Source organism: Anarrhichthys ocellatus, unplaced genomic scaffold, assembly GCF_004355925.1.
Source record: "Anarrhichthys ocellatus isolate YVR2014 unplaced genomic scaffold, GSC_Weel_1.0 scaffold693, whole genome shotgun sequence".
NCBI classification, from domain to species: Eukaryota; Metazoa; Chordata; class Actinopteri; order Perciformes; family Anarhichadidae; genus Anarrhichthys; species Anarrhichthys ocellatus.
In genome coordinates this window covers 1-20,159 of record NW_022280667.1, presented here as the reverse complement: position 1 = coordinate 20,159, position 20,159 = coordinate 1, and the positions used below count along the sequence as shown (strand labels likewise).

Sequence of the window (20,159 nt, the reverse complement as noted above, 5' to 3'; positions counted from 1 at the left end):
TGAGTGTTTACGGCGGGCTGTTTTATGGCAGACATGAGTGTTTACGGAGGGCTGTTGTATGGCAGACATGAGTGTTTACGGAAGGCTGTTGTATGGCAGACATGAGTGTTTATGGAAGGCTGTTTTATGGCAGACTTGAGTGTTTACCACAGGGTGTTTTATGGCAGACTTGAGTGTTTACCACAGGCTGTTGTATGGCAGACTTGAGTGTTTACCGCAGGCTGTTGTATGGCAGACTTGAGTGTTTCTCAGCTCCGTGATGAACAGGATTGGTTGGTGCTTACCTTCCAGGGCGAGGGCCTTGTGGAGGCTCCTGGTGGCCTCTTCCAGCTGTGCATCCTGGGCGGGGGGCAGCTGTGGTGGTCGGGGGGGCAACAGGTGAGGGTGGGGGTCTGGCTGAATCCCAGACAGAGGAGAATTATGGGTATCAGCCTGGCCCTGCTGCACTGGGAGGAAGGGACCGCAGGATTTTGTGCGGCTCACTTTGATTCGACGCTGGTCGCCCAAGTGACTGCAGTAGGTGGGCGGGGCTCCCAGGGGCTGCTGGGAGGAGTAGCCGTTGAAGAGCAGCTGGTGGTTTGATGTGATTGGATGCCTACTTTTGGGCTGGGACTGCTGTTGCTGTAGCTGCTGCTGTTTCCCCCACACGTAGTCTAGCAGAACCTCGCTGTACCCCCCTCCTCTTCCTCGCCCCCCCCCTCCCCCCTCAGTGAGTCCATTAATCGTCCTTACCCTCGTCTGTCCATCCGTCAGCGTCTCTGAGCTCCTGAACGCTCCGGCGGTGTTCGTTCCTCTTACCAACAATCCCCCCATCTCCTCTAGGGGGGTGATGTGATCCAGGAGGCCGTCGGAGCTGTTACTATGACGAGCTGCGTTAAACCTGACCCCGCCCTCTCCTGCTGGTCCTGTATCAGAAGGGCCGGAGGAGGAGGCAGAGTCCTGGGAGCGAGGGGGAGGAGGATGGGAGGGAGGCAGGGGGAGGGGCTTGAGGGTCTGAAGAGTGTCTGGATGGTCAGTCCTGAAAGAGGAGAGGGACAGGTGAGAAGACTGGTCACATGGTACAATCATTCTTCAATACTAATGTATGGGTTTATGACTCATAATTGAGTTATTAATTATCGTTTTGATATTAATTAATTATTATTTATTAAAACTGCTACATGAATTATCATCTGCTTTTGTAGCTTGTGTTAGGAAATCAAACAGATAATAGTCAGTGTGCTGTGCACAAGGCTGCAGGCTTAAACAAAACTTCTTATTCTCCATCTTCCATATAAAAGTTTGCCACGTAACTCCTCCCACAGCGTTGCCAGCACATGCGTCAAAATGCATCAAAACGTGCAATCTGATGAGGAATCGTGTGCGATGCCTTTTCTTAGAGATTCGCCCAGCCGCTTTCACAAAAAACTGCGAGACATTTCCACATACACACATGGAGCTAAAAACACTAAACTTTGGGCCCATATTGACTAGCCATACTTTAACATAGAAACATGATTCAAAGTTTAAAACGTAGACAAAACTCTGCACTTTATTGAGCCAAATGGACATTTTCATAGCTAGCACAGTTTTCATGAAGTCACAGATTAAGTTTCAGGAACATTTTGGGTCAGTTTCAGATTTTATAATGGGTGTGTATTGCACGGCTCGTTAAGAGCTAGAGTGAGAGCATAACTGTCAGAGTGGAGCGGAGCTTGAAAATATTCTGTGATTTTTCCAAACAAATTGCTCCAGCTCCCACAATGTTTACTCTTTATACACCATTTTTGGTCAAAACGTAGGAAATGTTGTGCTGTCGCACACAGATGACTGTGGAATCCAACGGACTTACACATTTGGCTCAAAGAGCCTCAGAGCGACATGAACTCCAACCAACTGCTCCATTAGACCATGTTAAATCTCACCACTCATTTCTCAAAGAAAGCAGACGGTACCAGTTTTGTATTTTGCTCTGGAGCTCACATTGTTAACACCACAAACATAAAAAAACACATCAGCGCGTTCGGCAGAGTCTTATCTTTCTCACCGTATCCATATATTGTTGATTGGACTCATGGTTTTTGTATTAACGGCAGAGGTTTAAAAAGGTAGTTTTGGTCAAAATCCACTGAAGTTCCAGTCTGCCCCTTCACCCTGGTGCACCGATCACTATGGTATCCAGTGTGTGTGTGTGTCACTGTTTCTATGTTCATGTCTCTATTGAACCTGAATGAAGTGTGTGTGTGTGCGTGTGTGTGTGTGTGTACCTGATGTGCAGTGAGCTCCTGCTGGTTTTGTTCTGGAAGAAAACTTCAACTGGAGAACCAGCAGAGACCAGCCGGGGGCGGAACTGAGACACACCGTCATCTGAGGGACAAACAGACAGACAGACAGACTGTTAACTGAGGGACGGACAGACAGACAGACTTTGCACTATTCATGTGTTATACATGTGTCATAAAGGACTTGTTACCGTTTTCTAGTCCTGTAGAGTCTGATGTGGAGCTGCTCTCTGACCTCACTGTGTCATCTGGAAACACACACACACACACACACACACACACACAGTCAGTTTCAAAATAAAGGAAGAAACACGTTTCCTCATCTTCCTGAAACAATGGAGTCTCATCGTGTGTGTGTGTGTGTGTGTGTGTTACCTGTGTGACAGCCTCTGTGTACGGTCCTCTTGCCGTGGTGTGTGTGTGTTGTGTTCAGGGTCGCTATGTTTCCTCAGAGCTCCACTGAATAAAGTTTTCTTCGCCTTTGAACGCTGAGAGTCTTCCTCCTGAAGACACACACACACAGGTTTGTTTATGTCTATGATCTCTATCATGTGATAAATGTAATAAGTGTAATAAAGTAAAGGCGGTGAGGTGTTACAGGTGTAATGTATATATTAGTGCTGGGCAACGATTAAAATATTTAATCGCGATTAATCGCATTGTTATAGCAAAGTTCAATAATGAATTCAAAAGTAGTATATTGCGCACTTTTATTTTAAAAGTACTGCTATATGAACAAAAGGGCAATAACATTTGGTTCACGAGCTGCAGCATGTTTTATACTTAATGTGAATATACTTCATACTTTGTTAGCATCTTATTCTGAAAACCGGATGTTCGTCTGAACAAACCGGATGTTGTCTCACGTTAATGTTTCCGCTAACTTTCAAAGTCCTTCGCTCGCTCCCGATCTGTGCCGTTTGAATGCGTTTACCGTGAATGTCAGCATATAGGTGCACTAAAGTGTAAGTGTCTGCTGAGTTGACCACGGAGATCTGAGTGACTTTACCGCAGCGATGTCCAGTAGTCTCCAGGGAGAGCAACAGCTGGTGCAGCTTCTCTCTTTATTTCTGCCCCCCCCCCCCCCGACCAGAAGCGGAAGTCGCCTTTTCTCTACGGCAACCCTGACGGGACATCATATCTCCAATACAAAACGATAAACATGAGACGGTCTGTTACAATAATAATATATTAAAAATACTTACCTGTTTTTTGTTGTTGTTTTTTAATTATTATTATTTTTTTTTCCATCTCAAAGGGCTCAAGGACACACACACACACACACACACACACACACACCTGACTATAGGATGTTTGCTGGCTTTTATCCCACTGTTCTTGTCATCCTGTTGTTATGTATATGTATTGTCTCTTGTCTTTCAATAAAAAAAATAATAAAAAATTTTTAAAAATGTGTTAACGCGATAATAACGCGTTAACTTGCCCAGCACTAGTATATATATATATATATACGTAATATTATATTATATATATATTTCATGACGTTATTATAAAATGAGTCCCTCTTTGTCCCTCACAGTGAAAATGTTTAAAACATGTTTATAACAACCATACAAACACCACAGTAATCTGATTACTGATAGTTACTGTATTCAGCATCATCGTGCAGCTCATTAATCAATTAATTAATAATGATGTTTCAGCTTTAAAATCTTTGGACCGAATGAATTTACACGGATCAGAACCACGAGGTCACATGACTCACCTCTGACCGACACTTCCTGTTTCCTTGGCGGGACGTCCCACGTCTCCGTCTGACACACGGGGGTTTCTCCCCCGCCTCCAGGGGGAAGTCTCTGGGCACTGCCCCCGTCAGCTCCTGACCAATCACAACACACCTAATATGACATCATACCCACAACCAGTTCAAACAGATCAGGACTGTCCAGGACCACGTCAGACCGTGACCCGGAATGGCTCTGATTGGATAATCCCTTTTGGAGGGAGGGGTCAGTGTATGACATCACTCACCGCCTCCTGCAGACAGATGCGTCTCAGCTCAGCCAATCGTGTGCTCAGCAGCGTCTGCAGGCCCCGCCTCCTCTCCTGCAGCTCTGCCATTCGCTCCTTGTGCTTCTTGTCTGGACATGTGAGAGGGTCTGCTCACACACACACACACACACACACACACACACACAAACTGTCACACATGTCCTCGTTAACACTCATCATGTTGCTGCTCTTTTGTTCTCACCAGGTGCTGAGATGAGCTGACCGTTGACCTCCATGGCTGGTGTTTCCCATGTGACTCCACCTCCTCCTGTTCACCACTCCACACACACTCACTCACCTGCAGAACACATTCAATTCAACCTTTATTGTCCCGGACAGATACAAACACAGATGTTTCCAGTTGTTACTGAACTGATCAATCAATGTCACCTTGTAAATGTGTTCATAGGAGCTCCAGTAGTTCACTCCTGTGGCCATCAACAGCCTGAACACCAACCACAGGACTTCACTGGTTAGCAGTTAGCTGCTAGCTGCTAGTGGTTAGCGGTTAGCTGCAGTTCTCCAGCTGCAGTTCTGTCCTTCCCTGTAGAAGGACAGAAACGGTCTTCAGAACCTCTGACCTGAAAAGACAACAGAAGAAGAGAAGGAGGAGGTGTGAGGATCAATCAGAAGTCAGGAAAATAAACATCAAGTTCAGAATCAAACCGAATCTCCAGGATCCAGTTTCTGTCCAATTTAAGACATATAATGGATATACATTGTAACAAACAGACAGACAGACGGAAAGAGAGACAAAGAGACAGAGACAGACAGAAAGACAGAGAGAGAGAGACAGAGAGAGAGACAGAAAGACAGAGAGAGACAGAGCGAGAGAGAGACAGACAGACAGAGAGAGACAGAAAGACAGACAGAAAAACAGAGAGAGAGAGACAGACAGACAGACAGAAAGAGAGAGAGAGAGACAGAAAGAGAGAGAGAGACAGAAAGACAGGCAGACAGAGAGTTGACTAACGTAAAGAGGAGGTTCCACTAGAGGAGGGCCGATGTGTTGTTTTTTTAAAGCTCATTAACTATTTTCACTTTGTTTTCAGATTTCACTTCCTGTTTATTAGCTTCTACATCATTGTAAATATATAAATACTAGTGCTGGGCAACGATTACAATTTGTAATCACGATTAATCTCATTGTTATGCGCAAAGTTCAATAATGAATTCAAAAGTAGTGTATTGTGCACTTTTATTTTAAAGTACTGCTATATGAACAAAAGGTCAATAACATTTGGTTTAAACCCTTTAAACACATCAGGTTCTTGTTAGCAGCAGTATTCCCTTTACACAGCAGCAGTTAAACAGTTATAATGATTCTGATCATAGATATTCAGCCGGTGTTCATAACTTTATCTTCATGTGTGTAAGAGATGACATTTAAATATACTTCTTGAAAACTGCAAACCTATCTACGTCATGTTTTTTATGTTTGTTAAATTATCAGTAGTGATCACTAAATGATGCTTATTATACATATTACAAACAAAACACTTTAAAAACTCTAAAACAATCATTTAAATTAATCATTTATTTTTTTGGTATTGTGGTCAGACACATATGCAACACTGATTACCGTAATATGTGTGGTATTTGTTATAAATGTACGTTGGTACATAGAGGGTGATAAGAAACTGTACATGGAGGGACTTAGGACCCAGGGGAATGTAGGTGAAGGAAACAGGAAGCGACGGAAGAGACGCCACACAAACAGATGTTCGTTAACACGCGATAAAATAATTGTCGGCGTTAATTAATGAATGCATTAACGCGATAATAGCGCGATAACTTGCCCAGCACTAATAAATACATATATATTGATATATTGTGTGTATGTATGTATATATATATATGGATATATTGTGTGTATATATATAGATATATATAGATATATATATTGTCTGTGTGACACCAATCAAACTGATGCATGGAAACGTCCTCACAGAGATACAAATACACACACACACACACACAGGTAACACATGAAAAATTGGTGTGTACGTGTGTGTGTATCTGTGTGAAGAATGAATGTAGGTCAGGCAGCAGATTCTCCGCATGGCAACAATGTAGAAAATCCCAACTCTGAATACTCACATCTGATTGGCTGAGAGCTGCAGACAGAGAGCCAATAACCTTTACACCCACGGGGCATTCAGTGTGTGTGTGTGTGTGTGTGAGACTGTGTGTGTGACTGTATGTGTGTGTGTTAATGTGTGTGTGTCTGACTGTGTGTGCGCGTGTGTGTTTGTGTGGGTGTGTGACTGTGTGTGTTAGAGTAGAATCTGTAGTCTGGTGAAATCACAGTGACATCACACATACAGCAGGTGAGTGGGCGGAGTCACAGACAGAACAAACTCAGAATAAAAACAGAAGCGTTACAGGAGTCAAACTACACATCCCAGAGGGCATTGCTGTAAGAACTGTCCAATCAGAGAGCTTCAGACTCTGTTGTCGGGCAGCAGCTGAATTCAGTTCTGATTATGATGTAACTGTGACATCACTCCTCTGGATGGAAGTGTCTCCATAGCAACACAAGCTGAGGCTCATGGGTATTGTAGTGTTTGGAGACATTTAGAAATATGATATGATATACCAATACAACACTAATATAAAGTTAATATATATTTTACATACAATATACATTGTATATGTTATATAGTTTATATATAATAATATTTATATATATATTATATAGTTTATATTTAAAATAAAGTATATATATATATATATATATATATATATACTATATTTGTATATAATTTCACATGAAGAATAAACACAAACATGAAGAATATTATACTCACAGTACATAATGTACTTTTACTTTGAATACTTTCAGTACATGTTGCTGTTGATACTTTTAGTACCATCGGAATGGATCACAATGCATTCTGGGTAGATTTGTGTCTGACTTGTCATCAATGACCTCAGACTTTAGAGCCAGGTGACCCCAATGCATGATGGGAAACGGCTGTCTGTCTCCAGATCAGAGAGCTGATTGTTCTAAGAGCCAAACACTTTTTAATATTTAACACTCGATTGTTTATTAGTCTCACAGAAAGTTTAATCTAAAAACGTCTGCTGTGTGATTAATAATAATAACTACACACACACACACACACACACACGTGGCGCTGGGTGGGGACATCCCATAATCAACAGTAAATAATTTCTTCGTCACCAATGTGTTGGAACTGATCTGTTTCCTGCAGAACAACACAGCGGACCAATCAGAGGACATGTTGTTATTGTTGATTCTTCTCTGGAGACAGTTCTAGGACTCGACTCCTGTTTGATGTCCCCGCTGTGACGTGCCGCCACCTGCCGAGAGACGACATGTGTGTGTGTGTGTGAGTGAGTGTGTGAGGAGGAGCTCCTACCTTGATCACCTGCGGGAGGAGACCTCACCTCCGGCGGGCATCGATCGTGCGGCTCCTCGGTCACATGATCACCCGGAGCTCGGTCCTCCGGTCAGCTGATTGTCTCCCGCCTCGTGTCTATCATCAGGTGTGATCGATCAATCGATCGGTTGATGATCGATTAATCGGTTGGTTGTCGCCTCGTGCAAAGGAGCCGATGAGCGCGGCCGCCCCGATGATCGATCATCGCGGATCGATGCGCTTCATCCTCCTCCTCCTCCTCTTCCTCATCAATCCCGCAGCAGACTGAACGGAGCCGCGCTCCATCAGCACCAAGAGGCGCGCTCACAGAGCCGCGGACACGCGCACGTCCATTGCGTGCACACAGACTCGTAATGACGGATTTCTGTGGACTGATCGATAATAACTTTATGTAAATGAGATAATCGATCGATCTGTCTTCCTCATGTGTCAATAAAGATTTATTCAATGTATTTATTTGGACACAAAAATAATAAAATAGATAATAAAGAATAAATCGATAATAAAAGAGTATAAATAAAGTATGAATAGATAATAAATAAAGAATTAATAAAGAATACATAAATAATAAATACATGATCAAATAAAGAATGAATAGATAACAAATAAAGGCTGTTAGCCTACATAAACCAGACAGAGATCCAGCTGCGGGTTAGTGAGGCGGTGCCATGCACTGCTCTGAGGGGGGAGCACTGATAAATATGATATATATATATAAATATTATTATTATTATTATTATATATATATTATGTTAAATAAGCAGGACAGACGGGTCTGTGTGCCCAGATGGGAGCCACCATCTTGCTGCCAACGGCAACCAAACAAACACAGAGAGGCTAGGTGGCTAACGGCTAACAGAGATACACAGTGTAGTACTAAATACACAGTGTCGTACTAAATACATCATGATACACAGTGTAGTGCTAAATACACAGTGTAGTACTAAACACATCATGATACACAGTGTAGTACTAAATACATCATGATACAGTGTAGTACTAAATACACAGTGTAGTACTAAATACATCATGATACAGTGTAATACTAAATACACAGTGTAGTACGTCACTGATAACGCGACGTCACTGATAACGCGTCGTCGATAACGCGTCGTCGCCGATAACGCGTCGTCGCCGATACCGCGTCTTCGCCGATACCGCGTCTTCGCCGATACCGCGTCTTCGCCGATAACGCGACGTCGCCGATAACGCGACGTCACTGATAACGACGTCACTGATAACACGACGTCACTGATAACACGATGTCAATGATGACACGTCACTGATAACATGACACTACAGGTTTGATGATGTCATACCTTCATCTGACCCTCAGCAGCTGAAGGACTCTGTGTTTATTGATTTGTATAAACTTAGTGAATGAATAGTTCATATACACACATGTGACACACAACGGCCTCCTTACAGTTCATCATACAAACATATTGATCAAAGTGTGAAACAGGTCAGTGGTGTTTAGCAGGAAGATAATCCAGCTCGTCACTCTCCTCCGGTCCTCGGTCACAACTCCTCCCTCCGTCTGACGTCACACAGGAAATAAGAAATGAGACACGAGTGAGATGAACAGTCAATAAAATGAGAATAAATATGTAATAAGACATGAAATGAGAGTAAACACATTTGATATGAATATGATGAGTTAAATGAGATGAGGACATTAACTATGATAAAATAAAGTATTTAAAACATGAAATATCCACGTGTTTTACGTACAGAGGTCATCAGACGACAGCAACTCAGGAGTTTGAATCCTCCCTTCTTCGTACAGAGTTTCCTTCTGCAGGAAACGCTGCTTACTGGGATTCATGAGGACTGAAACACAGGAAGTGGATCAGTTTATAGATTCAGACATGAACCATGAGAAGAAACGTCTCCGAAACCAATCCAATAAACAACCTTCATTATAGAACAGGTCCTTAAACAACCTGCTGAAGTACCTGAGGACTCCGGAAACAAGGACTGCAGGGACCCAGGAGAGAGGCATTCTGGGACACCGTAGAGCCCTGCTGTGGTCTGCCCTCCAGGGTCTGGTCCCGGGGGGGGCACTGTGAGGGGAGGGAAGTTGTACTGGTCTTCAGTGGGGACAGAAGGCTGGCTCAACTGGGACTCTGTGGGCCCAGTTGGACTGTGATACTGGTCTCTGGTGGATGGAGACAGAGACCTGGAGCTGGTCCCGTTGGATCTGAACTGGGAGCGAATGTCATACTGGGAGAAGCCTCGACTCTCATCGGTTTCACACGGACCGGTGAAAGAGGAGGAGTGCAGCGGGTGAGGAGGGGTGAGGGAGCAGAAAGAGGAGAGGGAGGACAACTGAGAGGACTGGGAGAGCTGGGAGGTGTACTCCAGTGGGCCCAGTTTGGACAGCTGGTTGGACAGAGCTCCCACACTGGAGTCCAGGGGGCGTGTGGGTTTGGGGAAGGACAGGGAGGGGGGTTGAAGATGAGGATGATGGAAGGGGGAGGAGGACCTGGTCTTACTCGAGACAACGTGGACATCCTGAAGTTTGTCAAACACCTGAGAGGAAAACATTGACATGAGGAACTGACCAGGTGGACTAAAATAGGACTGGTGTTGGACTAGAGTTGAACTTGTGTTGGACTAGAGTTGGACTAGAGTTGGACTAGAGTTGGACTAGAGTTGGGCTAGTGTTGGACTAGTGTTGGACTAGTGTTGGACTAGAGTTGGACTAGAGTTGAACTGGTGTTGCACTAGAATTAGACTAGAATTGGACTAGAGTTGGAGTAGAGTTGGACTGGTGTTGGACTAGAGTTGGACTAGAGTTGGACTAGAATTGGACTAGAATTGGACTAAAGTTGGAGTGGTATTGGACTGGTGTTGGACTAGAGTTGGACTGGTCTTACATTACATTACAGTCATTTAGCAGATGCTTTTGTCTAAAGCGACTTACAATAAGTGTATTCAACATCGGTATTCAAGAGAACTACTAGTCACCAGAAGTCATAAGTGCATCTCCTTTAAACAAGCATCTAAGAGCATAAACCAGAGCAGAAGTACAGAAACAAACTAGTATGAATACAGTAAGTGCAACAAACTAATATGAATACAATAAGTGCTGAGTGAAAGGCTCGGGGTAGTACTTCTTGAGTTGTACTGGTGTCGGACCACCTGCTTACAAAAACACCTTTAACAAGTCTTTCTGACCTCTGGCATTGCTGGTCTCTTCTTCCTCTTCTTGTCCAGACACCTGCAGGCCAGATCCACCACCTCCATGCAGCAAGCTGGTTCTGCTGTGCCCCCTGAAGACACATCATGAGTACAGCAGTTGAGGTAACAAGCAGGAATATCAGCTGATACAAATATACACAGACTTACCTGAGATCAGCCGGTGGTCCAGCTGGTTCCTCCAGTCCTCAACCTCCTCCACCAGGTCCTTCTACACAACCAGAAACACATCACTGAGACATTCATCACAGTGTGCGTTTGTCTGTCTGTGTGTGTGTCTGAGTGTGTGTGTGTGTTCTCACCAGGTATGTCTCTCCTGACTTCCTGTCCGTCTCCAGAGCTCGACGTCCCGTCAGAACCTCCAACAAAACCTGAAACACACGAGATGTGTGATGTCATGAGATACGATGACATCACTGTGCTCATGACATATGACACGATATCGAGACGACATTTCACCCTCCCCTCACCAAGACCAGGACTCAAACCACAACATCAGGTTCAGGACTAGAGGGGATCAGGACTAGAGGAGATCAGAATTAGAGGGGATCAGGACTAGAGGAGATCAGGACTAGAGGAGATCAGGACTAGAGGGATCAGGACCAGAGGGAATCAGCACTAGAGGAGATCAGGACTAGAGGGGATCGGGACTAGAGGGGATCGGGACTAGAGGAGATCGGGACTAGAGGAGATCGGGACTAGAGGAGATCGGCACTAGAGGGGATCAGCACTAGAGGGGATCAGCACTAGAGGCGATCAGGACTGGAGGGGATCAGGACTAGAGGAGAGCAGCACTAGAGGAGAGCAGGACTAGAGATCAGCACTAGAGGAGATCAGGACTAGAGGAGATCAGGACTAGAGTAGATCAGGACTAGATTGATCAGCACTAGAGGGGATCAGGACTAGAGGGGATCAGGACGAGAGGAGATCAGGACGAGAGGGATCAGGACCAGAGGGGATCAGGACCAGAGGGGATCAGGACTAGAGGAGATCAGGACTAGAGGGATCAGGACTAGAGGGATCAGCACTAGAGGAGATCAGGGCTAGAGGAGATCAGGACTGGAGGGGATCAAGACTAGACGAGATCAGGACTGGAGGGGATCAGCACTWGAGGAGATCAGCACTAGAKGAGATCAGSACTAGAGGRGATCAGGACTAGAGGGGATCAGGACTAGAGGGGATCASGACKAGAGGGGATCACGACTAGAGGGGATCAGGACCAGAGGAGATCAGGACCAGAGGAGATCAGGACCAGAGGGGATCAGGACCAGAGGGGATCAGGACTAGAGGGATCAGGACTAGAGGAGATCAGGACTGGAGGGGATCAGGACTAGAGGAGATCAGCACTAGAGGAGATCAGGAGTGGAGGAGATCAGGAGTGGAGGGGATCAGGACTAGAGGAGATCAGCACTAGAGGAGATCAGGACTAGAGGAGATCAGGACTAGAGGGGATCAGGACTAGAGGGGATCAGGACTAGAGGAGATCAGGACTAGAGGAGATCAGGACTAGAGGAGATCAGGACTAGAGGAGATCAGGATTAGAACTGAAAGTCTTTGATGATCCCAGCGGAGATCTTCTGTGTCAGGTGAACTAACTACATTTCCCATGAGCACCTGCGGTGTCTCACCACTCCAAAGCTGTAGACATCCACAGCCGTCCCCAGCTGTCCGTCCCTCACGTATTCGATGGGGAGGTACGCCAGCGTTCCTCTGACCGTCTCCGTTTTACCCACCGACGCCGTCTGAGACGCCGAGCGTCCCAACGAGCCGCGACACGCAAACCGAGCCAAACCGAAGTCGGCCAGCTTGGCCACCAGGTGGCGGTCCAACAGGATGTTTGAGCTGCGGAGACAAAGACGGACACAAGACCTCAGAATTCAGAGCCGGTCTAACTGGATCGTGGTGTTGGCAGAGACCAGGATCGTCTGCAGACCTCTTCACGTCTCCGTGGATCAGAGCCCTGTGACCGTCGGGGGGGAAGTGAAGGAACTGCAGCGCTGCTGAGGCTCCTTTAACCACACCGACTCTCTGAGACCAGGACAGACACACACACTCCTGAGAGAGCACACACACACACACACACACACACACACACACACACACACCAGGACATAAGGATACAAAATCTTAAAACACGTACAGTATGTGTGTTACACGATTGTATTCATCTTCTGGAGCAACAACTGAACTTCTGACTCACCCAGAATCTGATAAGTATTTTATTCTTGTTTTAACTAAGTTGTCTTTATAGCTGTACTTAGGCTTGACTCAGTTGTGATTGGACTGTGAGTTTCTGCCTGTCTGAGGAGGTGTGATTTAGTCTCAGCTGCTGAATAGCTTTGCTAATTGCAAGGGAGGAGCCTGCACTCCTGGCAGACAATCAGTAGATTGCTCTTCTGGAGTTGGGAAGCGTCAGGCAAACGAAGGCTAGGGCGAACAAAGGCAACAGGGCGACTTTTTTAAGCCCGACTTCATTAAGCTAAGACTTCTCGAACGTGTAGTTACCACATTTTTATTTGTCAAACCATGTGTTTGCATCCGATTTCGGTCCGCTCCTCTGCTCGGTGGTCACGTAGACGTTGGGCCCCTGCCAGGTGCCGTGACCCCAACAACCTCATTTATCCTACTGTCTCAGCTCATGTTGAGCGAGTGGTGGTGGGGGGGCTCTGGAATTGCCAGTCGGCAGTGCCGAAAGCTGAGTTCATCTCGGGCTACGCTTCCTTGCTCCCTCTTAGCTTTCTTGCTCTAAATGAGACCTGGATCACATCAGAAAACACCAGAAGTGTACTCTTTCTCTCACACTCCCAGAGCTGCGAGGCGAGGTGGTGGTACTGGCCTGCTACTCTCCCCAAAATGGAAATACACTCTTGTCTCTGTTCCACAGTTCTCCTCGTCCTCTTTCAAATTTCATGCGGTTACCGTCACTCATCCGGTCAAGCTCACCATTGCTGTTGTGTATTGCCCACCGGGGCCTCTTGGTGAGTTCCTGGAAGATCTCGACAGACTAGTCTCTCACTTCCATGACGATGGCTCAACACTCATCCTGCTCGGCGACTTTAACATCCAGGCTGATAAGTTAGAACCTCTTCTTTCCTTCCTCTCGTCCTTCGACCTTTACCACTCCTCTTCTCCTCCTACCCACAAGGCCGGCAACCAGCTGGATCTTATCTTCACTAGACACTGTTCTACTGCTAACCTCTCGGTCACTCCCCTCCAGCTCTCTGACCACTATTTCATGTCTTACTCCCTCTCCCTCTCCTCTCCCCCCGTACTTCCTCCACCTACTCGCATGGTTTCTACCCGTAGTCATCTCCGCTCCCTCTCCCCGGCTGATCTTTCCTCTTCTGTTACCTCTGCTCTCCCTGACCCTGAATCCTTCTCTCTCCTATCCCCTGATACTGCTACTGATCTTCTCCTCTCCACCCTTTCCTCTTCTTTGGACAACCTCTGTCCCTTCACCTCCAGGCCTGCACGGCCAACCCCACCTGCCCCATGGCTGTCGTACTGACAGACGGAGCCTAAGAGAGGCTGAGCGAAAATGGAGAAAAGGCAAACTCCCGGAGGACCTTCTTAACTTCCAAGCTCTTCTTTCCACTTTTTCCACCACTATCTACTGCTAAAGCTGCTTTCTTCCGCTCCAAAATCCTAACCTCTGCTTCCAATCCTAAAAAACTCTTCGAAACGTGCTCCCTTGACCCGATCCCCTCCCCTCTTCTTCAGTCTATTGCGATTGAACTCCTTCCTTTCCTCACCCACCTCATCATCACATCTCTTGTTTCAGGATGCTTTCCCACAGCTTTCAAGACTGCCAGAGTCACCCCCCTTCTGAAAAAACCATCACTTGACCCCTCTGATGTCAAGAACTTCAGACTGGTTTCTCTTCTACCCTTTCTTTCCAAAACACTTGAACGTGCTGTCTTTACTCAACTGTCTTCCTATCTCCACCAAAACAACCTCTTGGACCCCCACCAGTCCGGGTTCAAAGTGGGTCACTCGACTGAGACAGCCCTCCTTGCGGTGACTGAGTCGATCCACGACTGAGTCGATAACTCTCTCTCCTCTGTCCTGATTCTCCTGGACCTGTCTGCGGCGTTTGACACTGTGAACCACCAGGTCCTCCTCTCCACCCTCGAGGGGATGGGCGTCTCAGGCTCTGCACTCTCCCTGTTTGCATCCTACCTGTCAGGTCGATCCTACCAGGTGACATGGAGGGGGGCCGTGTTGGAACCACGCATGCTGACTACGGGGATTCCACAAGGTTCAGTTCTGGGCCCCCTTCTCTTCTCGCTCTACACAACATCTCTGGGTTCTGTTATTCGCTCGCATGACTTCTCTTACCATTGTTATGCCGATGACACCCAGCTGGTCTTGTCATTTCCCCCCAGTGATACTCAAGTGGAGGCACGCATCGCTGCGTGCTTGGCTGACATCTCGAAGTGGATGACAACACACCACCTCAAGCTCAACCTGGACAAAACCGAGCTACTGTTCATCGCGGGGAAGGGTTGCCCTCACCGAGACCTGTCAATCACCATTGACGATACCGTGGTGACGCCAACTCGGACTGCGAGAAACCTGGGTGTGACCCTGGACGACCAACTGTCATTCTCAGCAAACATTGCATCGGGTACACGCTCCTGCAGATTCCTGCTCGACAACATCAGGAGGATTCGCCCCTTCCTCACTGACGAGACGGCGCAGGTGCTAATCCAGGCTCTTGTCATCTCCCGCCTGGACTACTGCAACTCTCTACTTGCCGGAGCCCCGGCGTCGGCCATCAGACCTCTGGAGCTTGTCCAGAAAGCTGCAGCTCGCCTGGTGTTCAATCGCTCCAAGTTCTCCCACACAACTTCCCTTCTGCGTAAGAGCTCACATCCAGTTTAAGACTCTGGTGCTAGCCTACAGGGCAGTGAAAGGAACAGCTCCTTCCTACCTCCCGGCCATGGTCAAGCCCTACACCCCGCCCGACCTCTTCGCTCTGCTGCCTCGGGGCGATCGGTTGCCCCGTCGCTCAGAGGTCCCTGCGGCCGATCGACCCGGTCGCGGCTGTTTTCTGTCCTGGCCCCACAGTGGTGGAATGAACATCTTTCGGCGCAGGCTGAAAACTCACCTCTTCAAGAAGGCCTACCCTGAGCCTTCCACTTAGCATTTACTTAGCATCTATTGTATTCATACTAGCTTATTGCACTTATTGTATTCATATTAGTTTGTGGCACTTATTGCATTCGTTTGTTTCTGCACTGTACGTTGGCTCTGGTTTATGCTCTTAGATGCTTGTTTGAAGAAAGGAGATGCACTTATGACTTCTGGTGACTAGTAGTTCTCTCGAAAACCGATGTTGAATACACTTATTGTAAGTCGCTTTGGATAAAAGCGTCTGCAAAATGACTGTAATGTAATGTTGTGTGTTATGTGTGTTACATTGTTTGTGTTACATTGTGTGTGTGTATATATGTGTGTGTTACGTTGTGTTTGATACATTGTGTATGTGTATGTGTGTGTGTGTGTGTTACATTGTGCAGCTGGTCCTCCAGTGATCTGAGCTCCATGTAGCTGTAGATCAGACACACTGATCCTGGTCCTTCACTGAAACCCAACAGATCCACGATGTTGGGATGTCTGAACCTGAACAACAAACTGTGATCACATCTCATGAACACAAACACAGGTAGAAATATATAAATACTAGTGCTGGGCAACGATTACAATTTTTAATCGTGATTAATCTCATTGTTATGCTCAAAGTTCAATAATGAATTCAAAAGTAGTGTATTGTGCACTTTTATTTTGAAAGTACTGCTATATGAACAAAAGGTCAATAACATTTGATTTGTAAACACTTTAAACACATCAGGTTCTTGTTAACAGCAGTATTCCCTTTACACAGTAGCAGTTATAACACAGTTATAATGATTCTGATCATAGATATTCAGCCGGTGTTTTTATTTTTTATGTTTGTTAAATTCTCAGTAGTGATAACTAAATTATATGCTTATTATACATATTACAAACAAAACACTTTAAAAACTAATTTAAATGAATCATTTCTTTTTTGTTTTTTTGGTATTGTGGTCAGACACATATGCAACGCTGATTACCGTGTAATATGTGTGGTATTTGTTATAAATGTACGTTGGTATATAGAGGGTGATAAGAAGCTGTACGTGGAGGGACTTAGGACCCAGGGGAATGTAGGTGAAGGAAACAGGAAGAGACGCCACACAAACAGCTGTTCACCGCTCGCTGCCGGCCGGTTCTTGTGTTAAAAATGTCCGCTTAATGATATAAAAATAACCTGCGTTAACGCGCGATAAAATAATTGTCGGCGTTAATTAATTAATGCGTTAACGCGATAACTTGCCCAGCACTAATAAATACATATACGTGTATATATATGTATACAGTATATAAATATATACTCACTTTGACAGTTGGTCCACTTCAGTCTGAAAGCTCTCCTTCAGCAGAGTCCAGTCCAGCAGACAGTCCTACAACAACAAAAACAACAGCTGTGACCAATCACAGTCCACTTCCTGTCAGTGACATATGTAGAAACCCTCTGATTGGAGGAGACTCAGGTAATAAAGGTGCGGCCATGTCAAACTCCTCTATGAGGACAGCCAATAGAAACACATGTGATCCATAGTTATTGATCAGTGATGTGACTCATGTGTGACCTGCGCTGTGATTGGCTGACCTGTTTGAGTCTCTTGACAGCACAGTCGGTGTTCCTCAGAGACGCTCTGTACACGACTCCAAACCCCCCCTCCCCCACCTGTAGGGAGGGGGAGAACCCCACCGTCCCAGCATGCACCTCTTCATACGACCAGCACATCACCCCGCTGCTGCTCGTCACCACCGGGGGGGGCTGAGGGGCGACATCATCATCATCAGTATATTAGAACATCACCGTGGATGTGTGCGTGTGTGTGTGTGTGTGTGTGTGTTACCTGGGCGGGTTGGTGAAGGTCAGATTGCAGATTGGGGGGGGGGCGGGGCCGGTCTGGGTAGGCGTCTTCCTCCTCCTTCATCTACTGAATGAAGAACAGGAGATGAAGAGCGGGAGATGAGGAGCGGGAGATGAGGAGCGGGAGATGAAGAGCGGGAGATGAAGAGCGGGAGATGAGGAAAGGGAGATGAGGAACGGGAGATGAAGAGCGGAAGATGAAGAACGGGAAATGAGGAACGGGAGATGAGGAACGGGAGATGAGGAACGGGAGATGAGGAACGGGATGTTACCTGTGTGTGTGTTACCTGTGTGTGTGTTACCTGTCGAGCTTAGTCTGACGGTGCTCATTGTGGGCATGGCCTCAGACTGTGTGGGTTGAGGAAGAGGAGGAGGAGGTGAGGAAGGCTTCAGACTAGAGGCCCCTGCAGAGAGAGGAGAGAGAGGAGGAGGAGGTGATGAAGGCTTCAGACTGGAGGCCCCTGCAGAGAGAGAGAAGTCAGCTGTGGTGTTTGAGAACTCACAGCCCAGGATGACATCACGGGGGCGGAGCAGCTCCAGACGCTCCAACAGGTCGATCAGCTCCCCAACACAACCGTTCCTGTTCTCCCATTGGTTCATCACCCAGTCTGTCCGCCTCTTGATCTTCTCGGCCAATCGTACGGCGGTCTGATCCCAGAGGACCTCTGAGGCTTTAAACACATGTAAATACATTTATCAATGAATCCAACCAGAGCCAATCAGAGTACTGTGTATACTACTTTAAGGTACTTGAACATATTATTTCCATGTTCTGCTACTTTGTACTTAAATGTTGTAGTTTTGACTACATTCATCTGACAGCTTGAGTTATTCACAGATGATTAATCAACTAATAAATGATGATGATCTATTGTTATAGATGAAGATCAAACTATTGATCTTTACAAACTAGCAGCAGATGGAATATGAAGTAGTTTATAACACTTTAATATCATAATACAGCTATTTTAATACTAGTGTCCTGTTACTTCAGTATCAGGGTAATACTAGTATACTTTTACCTCAGTATCAGTATAATACTAGTGTACTTTTACCTCAGTATCGGGGTAATACTAATATACTTTTACTTCAGTATCAGGATAATACTCGTGTACTTAACGTTACTTGTTCACACAGTAGCATTACACCTTGTTAACGTTACTTGTGTACTTAACGTTACTAGTGTACTTAACTTTACAGTGTACCTAATGTTACAGTGTACTTAGCGTTAATAGTGTACTTAACATAACTAGTGTACTTAACGTTACAATGTACTTAACATTACCAGTGTACTTAACGCTAGTGTACTTAACGTTACCAGTGCACTTAACGTTACCCGTGTACTTAACGTCACCAGTGCACTCAACGTTACCAGTGCACTCAACGTTACCTGTGTACTTAATGTTACTTGTGTACTTAATGTTACTTGTGTACTTAATGTTACTTGTGTACTCCCCAGGCGCCTGTCATGGGCAGCCCACTGCTCCCTATATACAGGGATGGGTCAAATGCAGAAACAAATTTCCCCCTTATCGGGATCAATATAGTATAAAAAAAATAAAATAAAAAATACTTAACGTTACTTGTTCAGAGAGTAACGTTAGCATTACACATTGTTAGCCATTAGCAGCTACAGTTAACATTACACCTTTTTAGCCGTTAGCAGCTACAGAAGCTCCTGGTTCTGGTCCTGACTCACCAAAGCGGGTCCAGTCCAGGTCCGACAGTCCGTCCATGACCCGGAAGAACTCCCAGAGAACGGAGGGCGGCAGCTGGTAGAGAAAAGTCGCTCTGTAGTCTCCTGAAGACATGTTTTAATTGAGACTAAACGGTACCTGAAGCTAACAGCTAACAGCTAAAAGTACCCGGATGTCTCCATCACTTCAGAACCGTCCGGATCAAACAAGCTACAAACTTTAAAAACTGTAAAATCAACAAGTTTAGCTCCTCTGCTGCTTCCGGTCTCTGCGGCTCAAGCTCACTGCAATAAGAGTCGGTTCCGTTCAGTACCCCTCCACAATAAAAGACGTGTAGCCTCACACCGGGTCTCCTGATAAATGAATACTCTTTTAGAGCAAAAATATATAGAAAGTCATATCTATGAGATAGAAATTAATTAATTAATTATTAATCATTATTATGTTTATAATAATAATAATTATTATTGTTTATATTTTTATTATGTATTACAGTGATTTCATTATATATATATACACATATAATATATATATACACACATATACACACACACATATATACACACACACACACACACACACACACACACACACACACACACATACATAT

General features: G+C 45.6%; 1 protein-coding gene and 1 pseudogene across 1 annotated transcript; both read right to left on the bottom strand.

Annotated features, from left to right (window-relative positions):
• Positions 1-7,965, bottom strand: part of LOC116376903 (FERM domain-containing protein 4B-like) — a 9,937-nt pseudogene extending 1,972 nt beyond the window's left edge.
• A 1,019-nt stretch (positions 7,966-8,984) lies between these two features.
• Positions 8,985-19,957, bottom strand: irak1 (interleukin-1 receptor-associated kinase 1). The gene is given in 16 exon segments (XM_031838403.1): positions 8,985-9,221; positions 9,416-9,514; positions 9,640-10,216; positions 10,865-10,959; positions 11,036-11,096; positions 11,188-11,256; positions 12,514-12,727; positions 12,819-12,940; positions 16,399-16,510; positions 17,309-17,373; positions 17,583-17,753; positions 17,836-17,877; positions 17,879-17,919; positions 18,155-18,256; positions 18,356-18,523; positions 19,552-19,957. Coding segments are annotated over 16 exon segments (2,124 nt in total). The 5' UTR covers positions 19,664-19,957; the 3' UTR covers positions 8,985-9,147.
• Positions 19,958-20,159: the final 202 nt, after the last annotated feature.